General features: G+C 55.4%; 2 protein-coding genes and 5 gene segments (V, D, J or C); 4 read left to right on the forward strand and 3 right to left on the reverse strand.

The window, feature by feature from the left end:
• The window catches only part of LOC139805215 (coiled-coil-helix-coiled-coil-helix domain-containing protein 10, mitochondrial-like), a 34,251-nt gene that overhangs the window by 11,504 nt on the left and 4,570 nt on the right, over positions 1-18,177 (forward strand). The gene's annotated exons all lie outside the window — the stretch shown is intronic.
• Positions 5-448, reverse strand: LOC139805312 (Ig lambda chain V-1 region-like). The segment is given in 1 exon segment: positions 5-448. A coding segment is annotated over 1 exon segment (444 nt).
• Positions 544-1,070, forward strand: LOC139805214 (Ig lambda chain V-1 region-like). The segment is given in 2 exon segments: positions 544-644; positions 777-1,070. Coding segments are annotated over 2 exon segments (336 nt in total).
• LOC139805313 (Ig lambda chain V-1 region-like) lies at positions 1,199-1,642 on the reverse strand. The segment is given in 1 exon segment: positions 1,199-1,642. A coding segment is annotated over 1 exon segment (444 nt).
• Positions 1,731-3,187, forward strand: LOC139805213 (Ig lambda chain V-1 region-like). The segment is given in 2 exon segments: positions 1,731-1,838; positions 2,832-3,187. Coding segments are annotated over 2 exon segments (387 nt in total).
• Positions 3,233-3,875, reverse strand: LOC139805211 (Ig lambda chain V-1 region-like). The segment is given in 2 exon segments: positions 3,233-3,636; positions 3,770-3,875. Coding segments are annotated over 2 exon segments (435 nt in total).
• LOC139805208 (immunoglobulin lambda-1 light chain-like) lies at positions 10,350-14,077 on the forward strand. 2 transcript variants are annotated; one of them, XM_071763346.1, is made up of 4 exons: positions 10,350-10,484; positions 10,618-10,917; positions 11,980-12,015; positions 13,590-14,077. In XM_071763346.1, exons 1-4 carry the CDS (start codon positions 10,439-10,441, stop codon positions 13,907-13,909), a joined length of 702 nt encoding a protein of 233 aa, XP_071619447.1. In that variant the 5' UTR covers positions 10,350-10,438; the 3' UTR covers positions 13,910-14,077. The 2 variants fall into 2 exon arrangements, with proteins under 2 accessions (XP_071619447.1, XP_071619446.1); XM_071763345.1 differs by lacking the exons at positions 11,980-12,015; positions 13,590-14,077 and having other exon boundaries at positions 10,618-11,336.

Below are 18,177 nucleotides of genomic sequence, written 5' to 3' on the forward strand. Positions count from 1 at the left end.
CTGCTCAGCCATGAGGGAGATGGGCAGAAAAAACCCCTTCCTTTTTAACTCCTCTGTAGCTCACCTCCCCACCTCTCTGTGTCACTACACCAGCATCAATGCTGTTGTCCCAGCTCCCACAGAAATAGACAGCCTCGTCCTCGGCCTGGACCCCAGTGATGGTTAACGTGCCCGTGGAGCCGGATTTGGATCCGGAGAATCGCGAAGGGATGTTCGAGGGTCTCTTGTTGTTCCAGTAGATGACAGTGACAGGGGCACTGCCAGGCATCTTTTGCTGGAACCAGCCAGCATAAGCCCAGCTGCTGCTAAGCCCAGAGCAGGTGATCTTGACGGTGTCTCCGGGTTTCACGGAGAGCACAGAGGGCGTCTGAGTCAGCGCTGCCTGGACCAGGGAACCTGGAGAGGGAGAGGAGAGAGGGGAGGAGATGGGGGTCAGACAGTGCCCCATGAGCACAATACCCTTGGGGCAGTGAGATGGGGATGGGACCACTGTGCCCAAACATCCCAGCTGGGCACAGCCTGCAGGGATTGAAAAGCAGCTCAAGATCCACAGCGCAGCTTCACCAGAGTGAGGACACAGAACTGCTGGGATCGCACCATGGCCTGGGCCCCTCTCCTCCTCGTGGTGCTCGCCCACACCTCAGGTGCCCTGGCCACATTCGCTGTGCAGACAGGACCCTTGGGCACAGGGGTCCTGTCCCACTACCCTGGGGTGGCTGTGCTCATGGGGCACTGTCTGACCCCCATCTCCTCCCCTCTCTCCTCTCCCTCTCCAGGTTCCCTGGTCCAGGCTGCGCTGACTCAGACGCCCTCTGTGCTCTCCGTGAAACCTGGAGACACCATCAAGATCACCTGCTCTGGGATTGACAGCAGCTATGCTGTTGGCTGGTTCCAGCAGAAGGTGCCTGGCAGTGCCCCTGTCACTGTCATCTACTGGGACAATGAGAGACCCTCGAACATCCCTTCACGATTCTCCGGATCCACATCTGGCACCACGGGCACGTTAACCATCACTGGGGTCCAAGCTGAGGACGAGGCTGTCTATTTCTGTGGGAGCTGGGACTAGAATGCTGGTGAGCATCCAAGTGCTTCCCGGGGTGCTGGGTTGGGTGCTCTGGGTTGACTGTTAGTGTCTGCTGTAAGCACAGCCATGGCCATGCAGAGGAAAAATGAATCTGCTTCAGCACCATGCTCCTGCTCAGCCATGAGGGAGATGGGCAGAAAAAACCCCTTCCTTTTTAACTCCTCTGTAGCTCACCTCCCCACCTCTCTGTGTCACTACACCAGCATCAATGCTGTTGTCCCAGCTCCCACAGAAATAGACAGCCTCGTCCTCGGCCTGGACCCCAGTGATGGTTAACGTGCCCGTGGAGCCGGATTTGGATCCGGAGAATCGCGAAGGGATGTTCGAGGGTCTCTTGTTGTTCCAGTAGATGACAGTGACAGGGGCACTGCCAGGCATCTTTTGCTGGAACCAGCCAGCATAAGCCCAGCTGCTGCTAAGCCCAGAGCAGGTGATCTTGACGGTGTCTCCGGGTTTCACGGAGAGCACAGAGGGCGTCTGAGTCAGCGCTGCCTGGACCAGGGAACCTGGAGAGGGAGAGGAGAGAGGGGAGGAGATGGGGGTCAGACAGTGCCCCATGAGCACAATACCCTTGGGGCAGTGAGATGGGGATGGGACCACTGTGCCCAAACATCCCAGCTGGGCACAGCCTGCAGGGATTGAAAAGCAGCTCAAGATCCACAGCGCAGCTTCACCAGAGTGAGGACACAGAACTGCTGGGATCGCACCATGGCCTGGGCCCCTCTCCTCCTCGTGGTGCTCGCCCACACCTCAGGTGCCCTGGACACATTCGCTGTGCAGACAGGACCCTTGGGCACAGGGGTCCTGTCCCACTACCCTGGGGTGGCTGTGCTCATGGGGCACTGTCTGACCCCCATCTCCTCCCCTCTCTCCTCTCCCTCTCCAGGTTCCCTGGTCCAGGCTGCGCTGACTCAGACGCCCTCTGTGCTCTCCGTGAAACCCGGAGACACCGTCACGATCACCTGCTCTGGGAGTAGCAACTACTATGGCTGGTACCAGCAGAAGGTGCCTGGCAGTGTCCCTGTCACTGTCATCTACTTGAATAACAAGAGACCCTCGAACATCCCTTCACGATTCTCCGGATCCAGATCCGGCTCCACGGCCACGTTAACCATCACTGGGGTCCAGGCCGAGGACGAGGCTGTCTATTTCTGTGGGAACTGGGACAACAGCATTGGTGGTGTTGTGATGGAGGCACTGAGTAACTGGAAAGTGAAAGTCAAAACCCGGTGTCAAAGTAAGATCATCTTTCTTGCAGATTGGGTGAATTGTTGTGTTGGGGATGAGACAGTTTCCTGTCCTCTTCAAGGACATGACTGAAATGTCCTCACTTCCACAACCCAAGGCATGCCTCTGGGACTGGGGCCCACTCATCTCTCTGCCTACAGAGCCATGGTGCGGGTTTGTCCCCAGCCCCACTGGCTACTTTTGCTTGAGACCACATCCTGCTCATGGTGCTGGAGCTACCTCTCTGCTAGGATGCTCTGGGCTGGCCAGGACTCCTCAAACGTGCCTGTCTGTAGTCACGTCCCATCTTCAACAACTTTGGCACTGCCCGTCCTATAACATGCCAGTTCTCCTTGCAGGACACTGGTACTCTGGCCTTGGCCTCTCTGTGCAAGGCTCTTGGCCTGTCCATGCTATTTGGACAAAGAGGTCCTGTCCCCATCCCACTGCCCAGGGGTGGCTGTGCTCATGGGGCACTGTCTGACCCCCATCTCCTCCCCTCTCTCCTCTCCCTCTCCAGGTTCCCTGGTCCAGGCAGCGCTGACTCAGACGCCCTCTGTGCTCTCCGTGAAACCCGGAGACACCGTCAAGATCACCTGCTCTGGTGGTAGCAGCAACTATGGATGGTACCAGCAGAAGGTGCCTGGCAGTGCCCCTGTCACTGTCATCTACTGGGACAATGAGAGACCCTCGAACATCCCTTCGCGATTCTCCGGATCCACATCCGGCTCCACGGGCACGTTAACCATCACTGGGGTCCAAGCTGAGGACGAGGCTGTCTATTTCTGTGGGAGCTGGGACTGGAATGCTGGTGAGCATCCAAGTGCTTCCTGGGGTGCTGGGTTGGGTGCTCTGGGTTGACTGTTAGTGTCTGCTGTAAGCACAGCCATGGCCATGCAGAGGAAAAATGAATCTGCTTCAGCACCATGCTCCTGCTCAGCCATGAGGGAGATGGGCAGGAAAAACCCTTTCCTTTTTAACTCCTCTGTAGCTCACCTCCCCACCTCTCTGTGTCACTACACCAGCATCAATGCTGTTGTCCCAGCTCCCACAGAAATAGACAGCCTCGTCCTCAGCTTGGACCCCAGTGATGGTTAACGTGCCCGTGGAGCCGGATGCGGATCCGGAGAATCGTGAAGGGATGTTCGAGGGTCTCCTGCTGTCAGCATAGATGACAGTGACAGGGGCACTGCCAGGCACCTTCTGCTGGAACCAGCCAACAGCATAGCTGCTGTCAATCCCAGAGCAGGTGATCTTGATGGTGTCTCCAGGTTTCACGGAGAGCACAGAGGGCGTCTGAGTCAGCGCAGCCTGGACCAGGGAACCTGGAGAGGGAGAGGAGAGAGGGGAGGAGATGGGGGTCAGACAGTGCCCCATGAGCACAGCCACCCCAGGGTAGTGGGACAGGACCCCTGTGCCCAAGGGTCCTGTCTGGCACAGAGAATGTGTCCAGGGCACCTGAGGTGTGGGCGAGCACCACGAGGAGGAGAGGGGCCCAGGCCATGGTGCGATCCCAGCAGTTCTGTGTCCTCACTCTGGTGAAGCTGCGCTGTGGATCTTGAGCTGCTTTTCAATCCCTGCAGGCTGTGCCCAGCTAGGATGTTTGGGCACAGTGGTCCCATCCCCATCTCACTGCCCCAAGGGTATTGTGCTCATGGGGCACTGTCTGACCCCCATCTCCTCCCCTCTCTCCTCTCCCTCTCCAGGTTCCCTGGTCCAGGCAGCGCTGACTCAGACGCCCTCTGTGCTCTCCGTGAAACCCGGAGACACCGTCAAGATCACCTGCTCTGGTGGCAACAACTGGTATGGTTGGTACCAGCAGAAGGTGCCTGGCAGTGCCCCTGTCACTGTCATCTACTGGAACAGCAACAGACCCTCGAACATCCCTTCACGATTCTCCGGATCCACATCCGGCACCACGGCCACGTTAACCATCACTGGGGTCCAAGCTGAGGACGAGGCTGTCTATTTCTGTGGGAGCTGGGATGGCAGCAGTGCTGCTCAGCATCCAGGTGCCCCCTAGGGTGGCTGTGGGTGGTTCTCTGGATGGATCTTTACTGCCTGCTGTCCCTTGCTGGCAGCGATCCCGACGGTGGTGCTGGAGGATGTGGCAGTGACAGAGCTCTTGGTGGTGCACGTTGTGTGGCTGTTGGTCTTACATGGAAATGTCTTGTCCTGTGACTGGTCCTGTGTCCCAGAGAAGCTGGGAGAAGTCCTGCCATCATCCCTGGGCATCCTGCTCTGGGGTCCCCACCCTGTTGATGCCCTGCCTCCTCTGTTGACAGCACCTGTGCCTAAGGGCACTGTGTCTCTACGGGAGGTTCTCTTCTGTGAGCACAGGATGCCTCGGGCAGGCTTCCCTACAGAAGCCATGAAGGCTGTGGCAGTGTCTGAAGATGTTTCTCGACTTTGTTGGAAGATGTGGTAGGGGTGAAGGAGAGCCCGAGCTGAGTCCTGTGCTGAGCTCTGCTCCCATCTCCTCCGGTGCTGTCCCTGAGGACCTTCTTGTCCCCACACGGTGTCAGTGTGGTCCCGCACCACAGTCCTGAGGTTCACGGTGCTGCGCGGAAGCAAGGAGGCTGAGGACAGCCAGGTCCAGCCTGTCACCCCCTGGTGCGGGGCAGTCCCTGCAGAGCCCTGGGATGCTGCTGTGGCCCGTGCTGCTGCAGGGAGCAGCGGGGCTGTCCCTGGCCAGGCAGGTGTGGGATGATCTGTGCACTGGGTCGGTATGAACTCCAGCCCAAGACTCCTGGTGGTCGATGTGAAGCCACTGGAGAGCTCCAGATCACTGCAGCTGCTGGAACTGGGGGTTTGCGTTTCCTAACTCTTGGGCAGCCTTGATGCTCCTGATCTCCGCGTGGTTCCAGTCCCCTTTAAAGTCCCAATTCCCTGCTCCACAGTTCTCTTGTGGCACTTGACAGAGGTCCAGCCATGGCACCCTCCTTTGAAGCAGGACTCGATATTCTGAGCTCCTGTGTCATTGCTGCTGAGCAGTGTGTGGGTAGCACAGCCACCCATCGGCCACCAAGTGCCCAGCAGGTCTGAGTGCTCCGCAGCAAGCAGACTGGTGTAGGAGCCACGACGGGGCTGTCCCTTGCCCTGTGCACAAGAATTCCCGGTGCAGTGAGGCCACAGACCTCCTGGGCAGGCACAGGCACAGGCACAGGCACAGGCACAGGCACAGGCACTGGGTTGGTCCCTGGCCAAGCCAAGAGCTCAGCAGCCTTGCTGGGGAAGAGCAGGTACCCAGGGAGCAGCAGCCCAGAGAAAGCTTTGCTGGACCAGAGATGTGTGCAGGAGGAGCAGGAGACAGGAGCTGCCAGTGAGCACTGGGAGACACAGAGGGGCTGTGCCCTAACAGGTGGGGGATTAAGAAGGAGTCAGGGTCTGCAACACAGCTCCATTGGTGTGGGGACACGGAACTGGTGGGCTTGCACCATGGCCTGGGGCCCTCTCCACTTCACAGAGCTCACCCACAGCTCAGGTGCCCTGGACACATTCTGTGCCCAAACAGAGCCTTTGGGCATGGGGATCTTCTCCCCATCGCACTGCCAAGGAGGGGCTGTGCTCATGGGGCACTGTCTGACCCCCATCTCTTCCCCTCTCTCCTCTCCCTCTCCAGGTTCCCTGGTCCAGGCTGCGGTGACTCAGACGCCCTCTGTGCTCTCCGTGAAACCCGGAGACACCGTCAAGATCACCTGCTCTGGGACTACCAACAGCTATGGCTGGTACCAGCAGAAGGTGCCTGGCAGTGCCCCTGTCACTGTCATCTATGCTAGCAGCAACAGACCCTCGAACATCCCTTCGCGATTCTCCGGATCCAAATCTGGCTCCACGGGCACGTTAACCATCACTGGGGTCCAGGCCGAGGACGAGGCTGTCTATTTCTGTGGGAGCTGGGACAGCAGCATTAGTGCTGGTGTAGTGACACAGAGCGGTGGGAAGGTGAGTAACAGAGGAGCTAAAAACAAGTTTTGTACCCTTCCTGCTTGTGGCTAAGCAGGGCTGTGGGGCTGGAACATGTTCATGTCACCTCTGCATGGCCATGGCTGTGAATGTCCCCCTGATTGTGCCTCATGGTGCAGTAGCTGACCATGGGGCCAGGGATGCATCAAGTCTGTCCCTACAGAAGGCATGGCATTACCTTGTCACCAGCCCTGCTGCCTGTTTCTGCTGTGAGCCACATACTTGCTAACACTGCCTGTGCTCCTCACAGGGACCCAGGGTCTTGTCGTCTGTGTGTGGAGCTGTGGTCCCACTGCACCACTAGGAGCATTGGCCATAGGGGTCCCACCCAGCTTCCCAGTGGGGGCTGTGCTCATGGGGCACTGTCTGACCCCCATCTCCTCCCCTCTCTCCTCTCCCTCTCCAGGTTCCCTGGTCCAGGCTGCGGTGACTCAGACGCCCTCTGTGCTCTCCGTGAAACCCGGAGACACCGTCAAGATCACCTGCTCTGGGATTGACAGCAGCTATGCTGTTGGCTGGTTCCAGCAGAAGGTGCCTGGCAGTGCCCCTGTCACTGTCATCTATGCTAACAGCAACAGACCCTCGAACATCCCTTCGCGATTCTCCGGATCCAAATCCGGCTCCACGGCCACGTTAACCATCACTGGGGTCCAAGCTGAGGACGAGGCTGTCTATTTCTGTGGGAGCTATGACGGCAGCATTAGTGCTGGTGTAGTGACACAGCACAACAGAGAAATGCTACAAACCTCCCACCACCTCACGGGAGAGTTTTGAGTCTCTGCTGTCCCTGTTTGATGGTGGGGCAGGTCCCCACCTTGGCCCCATCCTTGTTTCCCTGCACTACAGGTGGCTGTGCCTGGTGTGTTCTGGTGTCTCTGTTCCTTAGAGCCCCAGGTCTGTGCCTATCCCCTGTCAGTTGGAGAGAGAGATTGGATAGGATGGGAATTTCCATTGGAAGTGTCCCACAATCATCATCCAATCCAACCGCTGACCACTTCAGGGCTTACCAGAAATAAAAGCCTGGTTTGAAATGCAATTAGCATATGCCTCTGACATTGTGGGGCATCAACCCCCTCTCTAGGAAGCCTGCTCAGTGTTTAACCATCCTCTTCGTAAAGAAATGTAGGGATGCCCCTCAGCAGCCCTTTTCTTTTCCACGCTGCAGGTCTGAGACTGCTCTGTGCTCTCCATCCAGCCCCACTCCTGTGCACATTCCCCTGCTTGTCTGAGTTTAAAATCCATAGTGCTTATTGGTCATGGACAACATTCAACTGTGGGGCTGGAAGGGATGGAAACTGGGGCTTTGATTCTGCCTTCTCCCAGCACTCCCCTAAGGGAGAGACTTGTTGGACCTAGTGAGACCCAAAAAACCCACCGCAGCAGCAATAGCTGGAGCAAGGGTTGAGCATGGGCTCATCTGCTCCCCACAACCTATGGGTGGGAAGCTGGAGCTGTGGATGTTTTCTGCTCACCATACCCCCTGCCCCCAGTGCCTGTTCTCCCACACCTTTTGTCCCTCCAGCTGCTCAGCTCAGTGTAGGGACAAGAGATTCGTGCTTGCAGGGCCTTTGGGCACAGTGGTCCCATCCACATCTCACTGCCCCAGGAAGGCTGTGCACATGGGGCACTGTCTGACCCCCATCTCCTCATCTCCTCCCCTCTCTCCTCTCCTCTCCTCTCCCTCTCCAGGTTCCCTGATCCAGGCAGCACTGACTCAGACGCCCTCTGTGCTCTCCGTGAAACCCGGAGACACCGCCAAGATCACCTGCTCTGGGATTAACGACTACTATGGCTGGCACCAGCAGAAGGTGCCTGGCAGTGCCCCTGTCACTGTCATCTACTGGGACAACAAGAGACCCTCGAACATCCCTTCGCGATTCTCCGGATCCAGATCCGGCTCCACGGCCACGTTAACCATCACTGGGGTCCAAGCCGAGGACGAGGCTGTCTATTTCTGTGGGGGCTGGGACGGCAGCATTGGTGCTGCCACGGTGACACAGAGCAATGTGGAAGTGATACAAAAACGTCCCACCATCTCAGGGGAGAGTTTTGAGTCTCTGCTGTCCCTGTTTGATGGTGGGGCAGGTCCCCACCATGGCCCTGTCCTTGTGGGGGCACACCAGTGCCCTGCACTGCAGGTGGCTGTGCCTGGTGTCCTGGCTTCCCTGTCCCTTAGAGCCCCAGGTCTGTGCCTGTCCCTTTGCTGATGGCAATGTCCTTACAGTAGTTGGGAATGTGCCTTTCTCCCTGGCCATGTTACCCATTCCTGGGGTCCAAGCTGAAGAGGAGGCTGTTTCTTACTATACCTGCTGGGACACCCATGCTGAGCAGGGTGATGGTGACTTTCAGCACTGGGAAGTGAGGCATAAACCCACTGTTGCCCCAGGGCCCATCTGGTGTTTCATGCTGCTGCTGCTTGAATGTGGTGGTGGAGCAGCACGTGTGCCTGTGAGGTGTCTCCTACCCTGGGATATGATCTCTGCTCCAGCAGGTCCCCTCCATGCTGCTTGCAGGGACACAGAGCCCTGCAGCCCTGCCTGTGCCCATCCGTGCTCCAGACCCCTGGGGTGGGCAGCACTGGGGACAGGGAGGGGTGGTGGTGTGGGGACATTTCCTCTGGACACAGCAACTCTTAGGCTGGGCACGAGGCTGCTAAAGGTGGCCACCATCCCTCTGTCCTGGGTTAGAGCAGGGGGCTGACCCCAAATCTGCGAGCAGAGCCCCTGGACTGCCCCAGCTCCAGTTTTATTCACCCAGGTCCAGCCCATTGGGCTGGTGACAACTGGTGTGGAGCCATTGCTGGAGCCCCCTGGCTCAGTGCTGGGTGGCTCCCATCATGCTGGGGAGATGAGAGCTGGGAAGAGCAAAGGTCTTGAGTGTTGTGCCCTGGGATGTCAGAGGATGAGCCAGGGAAGAAAAGCAGCAAAGTGAGAGTGTATCATAGGTGCTGTAACTGAGGAACACCCCAGAATCACTGAGGCTGGTGGTGCCTCTGCAGATCATCTCATCCCACACACTGCTTGAAGCTGGGCTCACTACTGCCCAGATGGATTTGGAATATCTCCAAGGATGGAGACTTTGTCAGCTCTCTGGTCAACCCATTCCAGTGTTTTAACGTCCTTGCAGAAGAGAAACAGATTTGCTAACTTCATGCAAATTTTCCTGTGTTTCAGCTTGTACCCATTGCTCCTCATGCTGTCAACAGAGACCTCTGAGAGGACCCTGGGTCCATCTCTTTTTCTGGTCTGACAGGATCTTGATAATGTTGATAAGATGCCCCTGGAGCTCCCACTCTTGGGGTCAGCCATCCCAGTTGGTGCTGCCTCTCTCCATATGAATGGTACCCTGAGCCCTTCATCATCCTCAGGGCTCTTCTCTGGCCTTGCTCCCCTCTGTCCCCAGCCCTTGCTGGGGAACCCAGAGCTGACACAGTGCTGGGCTGTGCCTAGGGGTGCTGAGGGGAAGGATCCTCTGCCCAGCGGATCCTCTGCCCAGCTGCTGGAATCACTCTTGCCAGTGCACTCCATGGGCACTCTGCTGGCTCCTGTGCAACTTGGTGTCCTTTTGGGGCCCTTTCCTGCCTGAGGATCACCAGCCACTCAGCCTCAGGGGCCTGGGCAGGGGTTGTCCCACACGTAAAGGGCAGCACACGGTGGTCCCAAAAGAAGGGGAAAGGGCTGTGCTGTAGGGCTTTGGATCCACCAGGGAAAGGCCTGTGTGGAGCTGGGGACACTTGTGGGAAGGGAAGCTGCCCAAAGTGGGGTGGGGGTACCGGGGACTGGAATCCTTCCAGCCCTGTCACTGGGAACTCTGAGAGCCACATGCCCCTGCCCCAGTGTCAGCTCTCGCATGTCCCTGCAGCTTCTGGGGACAAAGGATCTGTGCTGGTGGGTTTCAAACCCAGCTGAGACGTGTCCCTGGGCCCTGTGGCTCCACTCGGTGCCCAGGGACAAACCCCACTGCATGGGGGGGGGAGGGGGGGGCTGGGGGGGGCGGGCTGGGCGGGGAACAGGGAGTGGGGAGAGGCACGATCTGCCACTGAGCATGGGGCCAGATTTGCATGGAGGGGCTGTGCCCCATCTGGGCTGGGGCTTAAAAGCAGCTCAAGATCCACAGCGCAGCTTCACCAGCGTGAGGACACAGAGCTGCTGGGATTGCACCATGGCCTGGGCCCCTCTCCTCCTCGTGGTGCTCGCCCACACCTCAGGTGGCCTGGACACATTCTCTGTGCCAGACAGGACCCTTGGGCACAGGGGTCCTGTCCCACTACCCTGGGGTGGCTGTGCTCATGGGGCACGGTCTGACCCCCATCTCCTCCCCTCTCTCCTCTCCCTCTCCAGGTTCCCTGGTCCAGGCTGCGCTGACTCAGACGCCCTCTGTGCTCTCCGTGAAACCCGGAGACACCGTCACGATCACCTGCTCTGGGACTACCAACAGCTATGGCTGGTACCAGCAGAAGGTGCCTGGCAGTGCCCCTGTCACTGTCATCTACTGGAACAACAAGAGACCCTCGGACATCCCTTCGCGATTCTCCGGATCCAAATCCGGCTCCACGGGCACGTTAACCATCACTGGGGTCCAAGCTGAGGACGAGGCTGTCTATTTCTGTGGGAGCTATGACAGCAGCATTAATGCTGCCACGGTGACACAGAGCAATGTGGAAGTGATACAAAAATGTCCCACCATCTCAGGGGAGAGTTTTGAGTCTCTGCTGTCCCTGTTTGATGGTGGGGCAGGTCCCCACCTTGGCCACGTCCTTGTTTCCCTGCACTACAGGTGGCTGTGCCTGGTGTCCTGGCTTCTGTGTCCTTTAGAGCCCCATGTCTGTGCCCATCCCCTGTCAGTTGGAGAGAGGTTGACCTCTGGCAGCCCTGTCTCTTCCCTGCACTGCATGTCAAAGTTCCCTTTTGCTCCCTGCTGGCACCCAGAGTCCTGTGGGTGCCTCTCTGCCTGCCAGCCCCAGGTGTCAGATGTTGGGCTCCCCTATGAAACCACAGCATCTGCACCAGTGCTGGTGTTTCTGGGCAGTGGGGAGGACAGATGAACAGTTTATTCGTGAGGTTTAGCCTCAACACTGCCTGTCAGTGGTCCCCATTCACCCCATCTGCAAACCACAGAGTGGCCTGAGAGGTGACAGGTGCCCCTAGGGCATCCCACAGCCACTGTCATGTCAGCAGCACAGGGTACAGCAGGATGTTGGTCACCGTGCCTCCCAAGTCACCCAGGTCACACACACCAGTATACCCAAGACCTCCACCAGCTTTTCCATACCTGGATCAACAAATCCACACCACAGGCTGGGCTTGTAACAAGCACAAGGCATGAGGCCCTGGGTAGCAGTGAGTCCCTGGAGCATCCTCCAACAATGCAGCCTCAGCTCTGGAGACACTGGCCAATGCAGTCCATGTGGGACAGAGGGGTCAAGGCTACCCATGTTCCTGTGGCTCCTTCAGCAAGGGCATGTGGTCATCCTCATATGGCTGTACTGCTGCTCCTGCCCTGCTAACATGCACCAGAAGACACGTGGCACCATGCATCCATCCTGCTGTATCCATCGGGGCACCTCCATCCCATCACCTCCATCCTGCTGCTGCCATCAGGGCATCTTCATCCTATCACCTCCACCCTGACATATTTATGGTCCCCAGGACTGCTCCTCCCATTGGGCAGGATGTTTTTGCACAGCCCTGTGTCACTGTGTGGTGTATTTGGGGACGGGACGAGGCTGTCCGTCATTGGTGAGTCGATGAATTCCTCTCAATCTTTCCTTTTCCACCACGAAATTGTGACATTTTTGTCAGTTTTGGGACATTTGGGGTTTTTCTAGACTTGGCGCTGGGCTGGGGTCTTCTGCCAGTTTGGGGACAGGCACCAAGTGGGACACTGTGGGCTGTGTCTTGTCCCCGGGGACTCAGAGGTCTCTGGTTTGCTCCAGAGGACTGGGGGGGGAGTATTTTCTCAATGGAAAGATTTTTAAATTTGGCCAGAAAATATGTCTGAGGTCTCAGGGGTCCTATTTCAGAAACTCAGGTTTAGGTCCCTGAGAAAGTAAATTTTTTTTGTTAAAAAAAATCAGTCTTAGTCTAAATTCTGAGTCATCAACTCTCAGTCTGGGGACTTAAGGACACTGTCCTGGGTGAGGCACAGGGACTTTGTGCTGCCAAATGTCCTCAGCTGTGGGCTGGCTGAAGTCACATCCAACTTTGAGTTAAAATGACACTTCCTCAGGATCTCAACCAAAAGTTTTTCAGGGATGTCTTAAAAACCTCATTGTCCAGGTAAGTTGTGTCAAAAATGGAGATTATTGTGTTGAAAATGCTGTTGGAAACACCTTTTGTCTGTCTTTGTCTCTGATTTTTTAAAGAATTTATCAAAAAAACCCAGTCTGAATCAAATTGGTTGGGGCATAAGGTCGAGAAAAATGTAGTTTGCCAATTTCTTCAGCAAAAAGTTTTTAATGGCAGAGTCCACCCAGTTTTAGTATAGAGGAGACAGAGATATAGAGATAGAGACATTGTACATTTGAGGAGGCAGCAGAGCCACCTCAGAAAGATCAAGCAACATCTGTTCATCTTCCTTTGGGTGATTCTTAGTTCTACTTTTTCTGAGACAATTCTGAAAGTGTCTGAAAGCAGAACTGGGCAAAAAAGCAGGATGCTTGTCTGTGAAATTTTGAGTTTTAAAGGTATTGCCTTTGCAAAAGAAAAGAAATGTGTTTAGGGCAACTGACCAGGGATTTAAATATATATATATATATATGTGTGTGTGTGTATATATATATATGAATTTATAAACAATATATAACATCTATATGTTATATATGTAACATATAAATATGTAAATGCAGCAATATGTATTATATATAATTACATATATAATTATACATATATAACAATGTATACTACCTATGAATGTAGTGTATATTGTACATTTTATACACAAAATATGCAATATAGATATATATGATGGATATTATCTATATATATATATTTCCATCGTATATAATGTGTATATGTTCATGTATATACACATATAGTGTATATATATACATATAGTGTATATATATATATGTACAAGTGTAAATGGGCTGTATGTGTACTTGTGTTACATACACATATATACACGTGTATTTTATATGTATATATATACATATATATATATATATACATGTTTGTGTCCTAAATTTAAATACATTAAAGCTGTAAATGAGAATCTCTGAGCTGCAGGGGCAGCACAAAGTTCCTGGGCAGGGGGGTCCGTGGGGGGCACAGGGACCTCCCCCTCACCTCCGTGCTTCTCTTTCCCCTTGCAGACCAGCCCAAGGTGGCCCCCACCGTCTACCTCTTCCCACCACCCAGTGAGGAGATCTCCAAGTTCGGCAAAGCCACCCTGGTGTGTCTGGTACAAGGCTTCTACCCCGGGACCGCCACAGTGAGCTGGCAGGCTGATGGCCAGAGCATCACGAGTGGGGTGGAGACGAGCCCGCCCTACCGGCAGAGCGACAGGAAATACGTGAGCAGCAGCTACCTGTCTCTGGAAGCCAGAGAGTGGGAGAGACGTGAAACCTACACCTGCAGGGTCACTCACGAGGCTGGCAACGTGGTGAAGACCCTGAAGAGATCCGAGCTCTAGGCCCTCCCCTTCCCCCCAGGGACCTCCCCGTGCCCACCCGCCCCTCCCTCGCCCTGCCCCTTCTCCTTCACCGCAGTCTCTCCCCACATCCCCAAGTCCCCTGCTCCTGTCCCCCACCCTGAGTGTCACACAAATAAACACAGACACTGAACGAGTGCTGGCTCAGCATCCCTGACTCTGTGTCCTTCACACGCGCCGCTCCCCCAGCGCCAGCTGGCACTGACCCAGTGGCACCAGTGTAGAGGAGGGTGGGATGGACACACACACACACACACACATACAGAGTCATTGTTGGGGGTCTCCCAGGTTCCTGCAGCTCTTGCTCACCCTGGGGACCCTCTGAACCTCCCTGGCACCCCCAGGACCACAGATAAGCAGCCTGGGACATCATACTGGTGCAAGCTCCTGTGCCAGCATCAAGCACGTGGCCCTGGCTGTGCTGGCTTTGTCCCTCACCTCTGTCCCTTGCAGGGACAAGTGGCTTGTGGCAGAGCCATGGCCAGTCGTGTCCCTTTGCTGGCCAGCCCTAGCTCTGCCCCATTTCCTTGGTCATCCCTACTTCCCCTGGGATGGGGGTGCTGGTAGCCACCAGGGCATGCACAGGTACCAGTCTGTCCCTGGAATCCTGTGCCATGGCTGCACTGTCCCCTGTGTGCCACATCCCCAGCAGAGCCCCAGGGAAGTTTCCCTGCAGCCCTGCACCACAGTGACTCACAGCCACAGCTGTGGGCCACCAGAGCTGCCAGGAGCCACCCCCTGGGGCAGGGGATGGGAGCACCCGGCCATGCTGTCTGCCTGCTGGGGGCCATGTCCCCTCCCTAGCCTCTTGTTACAGAGGGGACAGCCCTACCATGTCCCCCTCCCTGGGTTGTGTCAGTGCCAGTGAGGACCTGGACCCCATCAGCCTCTGGGTTGTCACCTGCCCCTGCAGGCACCTTCTGGGGACACAGAATCATAGAAGAGTTTGGGTTAGAAGGCACCTCCAGTAAGGATGAAAGGTCCTCTAGTGATGGCAACACAACCTCCCCCGCAGCAATCAGGAACGGCTTCAACTAAACCAGGTTGCTCAGAGCCCCTTCCAACCTGACCCTGAACGTTCCAGGGATGGGGTATCTACCCACTCTCTGGGTAACACAGGCCAGTGTTTCACCACCCTCATTGGAAACAATTTTTTTCTCTATGCCTAGTCTGAATCTACCTGTTTCGGTTTAAAACCATTGCCTCTTGTCCTGTCATTACAGGCCCTGCTAAAAAAGTGTGTTCCAATTTTTCTATTAAGCCTCCTGTTCTCCAGGCTGAATGACCCCAACTCTCTCAGTCTGTCCTTGTAGCAGAGCTGTTCAAGACCCCTGCTCATTTTTTTGCAGCCTCCCCTGGACCCGCTCCAACAGGTCCATGTCTTTCCTGTGCTGAGGACCCCAGGGCTGGAAAGGTCTCACCAGAGCAGAGCAGAGGAGCAGAACCACCTCCTGCCACACACTTTCTGCTCTCTGCATTGTTCCTTGTCTGGAAAAAAACACCCAAGGCTCCCAGGGAATAAGCACTAAGGCAGCAATGCCAAACTAGCCAGTATCAAAGAGAAACTTTGGAAGGAATTAAGTTTCATTCTTCCATCTCTTGCTCACAGGGTGCCAGGGTGGGCAGTGAAGGTCTGGATATCACACTGTTCTACTGCTAGCAAAAGGAGCCTCAGGTCCTCCAGCACTGCTGGTGACCTCCCAACCCAGTCTTGTAGCAGTGCAGAAGACTCTGTCCTGATGGGAAATTGCTGCTAATTACCCAGCTCTGGTGCTTTATTCCCTCAGGCTGTGCAGCTCTCCACGGTCACATCTGCAGCCTCAGCCCAATGCTCCTGACTGGAACATTTTTAGGGGGCAGCTGGTAGGGAGGGGTGGGCAACAGGTCAACATTTCATGGGGCTTGAAATCCATCTCCATGTCCCAGGGTAAAGCCTGGCCCTTGATTACAGGACACTGGGATGAGCTTTTTGTGGGTTCAGTTTTGGGCAGGTCCTGCTGGGCCACGGGTGAAGGTCTTGCTTTGCCTCGGGACTGGATGAGCAGAGCTCAGGCTCATCTCCAACTCCAGGAGCAGGAAACCTCACTAATTATTGATTAAAAGATTTTTCTAAGCCCTTTTCCTAAGAAACAACAGGCAAAGAAAAAGAAAAAAAAACAAACCTGCTGAATTATAGATCAGTGGCCCCGGCTCCCCCAGGGACCCCATTCTCCCCACTGCCCAGGGAATTCCCAGCCAGTTTTAGCCCATAAAAAGCCCTTTAACAGGGCTTTTAACAGGGCCTTTAACAGGAACAACATCAGCTGTCCTGATCCAGCTCCTGGATGGGAGGGAAGCAGTGCCTGGGAAGACTCCTGTCTGGCTCCCACAGCTGCTCTTGGTGGGGTTTTCTGGTGAGCAAATGTGCAGAGTGAAACCAAACCCTGTGTCTCTCCCCAGATGCTCTCCTCACTCTGCCATCTCCTGTGCTGCAATTTTAAAGTCTTTTTTTGATTTTTTTTAATGTTTTGTTTTCCCAGCTCACCATTAATTTTAAAAGAGAAGGAACTAATTTAGTAAATAAAGAGCTTTGGGAAGGATTTAATTAGCAGCAGAGAGTGGCAGTGGATCCCACAGCAGGGTGGGGGCTTGGAGATAGCTGTGCTCCCAGGCTGCAGCCCACAGGCCTGTGCTCAGCAAGGGCTTTGGAGGGGTTTAATGAAAGTTGGTGCTTTAGAAGCTTTGGGCTTGGAGGCTCCCTATGACTCAGACCAGAGGGGGGGGGATGCTAGGATGGAAACAGAGAGAGTAGGCCCATAGGAACTCTTGCAACCCTTGTCCCAAAACATCCCCCAGACCTGGAGGGCAAAGGAGAGCTCTGCTCCATCAAAACCTGCCCTGGGTCTGCATTTGGAGGTGTCTGTGCTGGAGCTCCTCCACAGAGGCCACATCCAACCAGGTTTGACCCTCTCCAGACCAGCCTGGCCTTGCTTTTCTTTACTGCACATCATTTGGTGATTTCCCAGGCTCCAGCATCTCATGCCTGGAGGATGATTTCGGGGGCTCTGTATGGACACGTGGCAGGAGCAGAGGGGTGCACCTGGGGCTGATGAAAAGGCAGCACAGAGCCCAGGCTGTGCCACGCCATCCCTGGCCCCCCCAGCCAGCACCACCATGCAGCTGCAGAGCCACGGGACAGCCCCCAGCTAAATTTACCCCTTGCCTGCCACAGTCTCCAATCAGAAACTCGAAGGTGGGGGCAAAAAAAGGAAGAGAAACCAACTCCAGTGAGTGCTGACGTGTGAAGGTGAGCTGGTGCCACACAGAGGAGACCCAAGACTCAGCCCTAAGATGGTTGCCAGATCTTTGCCCCTGCCTCACCAGGCTGTCACCTCCATGGTGGTGGGGACAAGTTTTGGGGCAGCCTTAAGCTCCCCAAAAGTAGCAGAGGCGGCAGTGGGGACAAGGGGCCCACAGGGGCTGGTGCTGGGGTTGGGAGGGCTGTGTGCCCATGCCATCCCAGGTCACCCCTCCTGTGTCCTGGAGGGTCCCTGGCAGGACCCTCCCCAGGGGGGGGTCTCCTCAGTAGAGTGTGGGTGTCCCAGCTAATACACATGCACACACAGTACACGTGTACACACACTTACCTGCACACAGTTGCACACACACACACACACACAGTCCTGCACCTTCCAGTGATCCCTGTGCATCCAGGCCCCCTCCAGCTCAGCAGCCCCAACCCACACACATGGAGTTCAGGACCAGGTCTGACCCTGCACTGCTCAGCTCATAGCCTTGTCTCCCTGCTGCCACCCCACTGCTGGGTTACCCCAAAATCTCTCTCGTTAACTGAATTAAAGTTAAAAGTCTCTGTGTCCTGCCAGGCAGCCCCTTAGCTGGGCTTGTCCATCAGCCCAACCTGCCAGGAGATGCACAGGGCAGCCTCCAGACTCCTGTAACAAAGGGGAGGTTTCCCTGAATCTGGGAAATAAAAATAAGTTGTGAATTCATAAAATGTGGGTAATAAATTATAAAGCAAAGGTTATTAATTAAAAAATTCTATGAAATACCCACCCTGGGCAGCCCTGGTTCAGAGCCCCAGATCGGGACAGGCAGAGAGCCCAAAGCAGAGTTTTATCAACCTGCAGTTGGAAAGGAATTAAACTAAATTAATAAATGTTTGAGGGTGGGGTGGTCAAAAACACAGCCTGAGCAATCAAGCCCGCTTGCAAAGATAAGAAGATTTGCATAACTCTGTCAAACCAGTAACT

The sequence above is a fragment of the Heliangelus exortis genome, chromosome 19, assembly GCF_036169615.1.
Source record: "Heliangelus exortis chromosome 19, bHelExo1.hap1, whole genome shotgun sequence".
NCBI lineage: Eukaryota > Metazoa > Chordata > Aves > Apodiformes > Trochilidae > Heliangelus > Heliangelus exortis.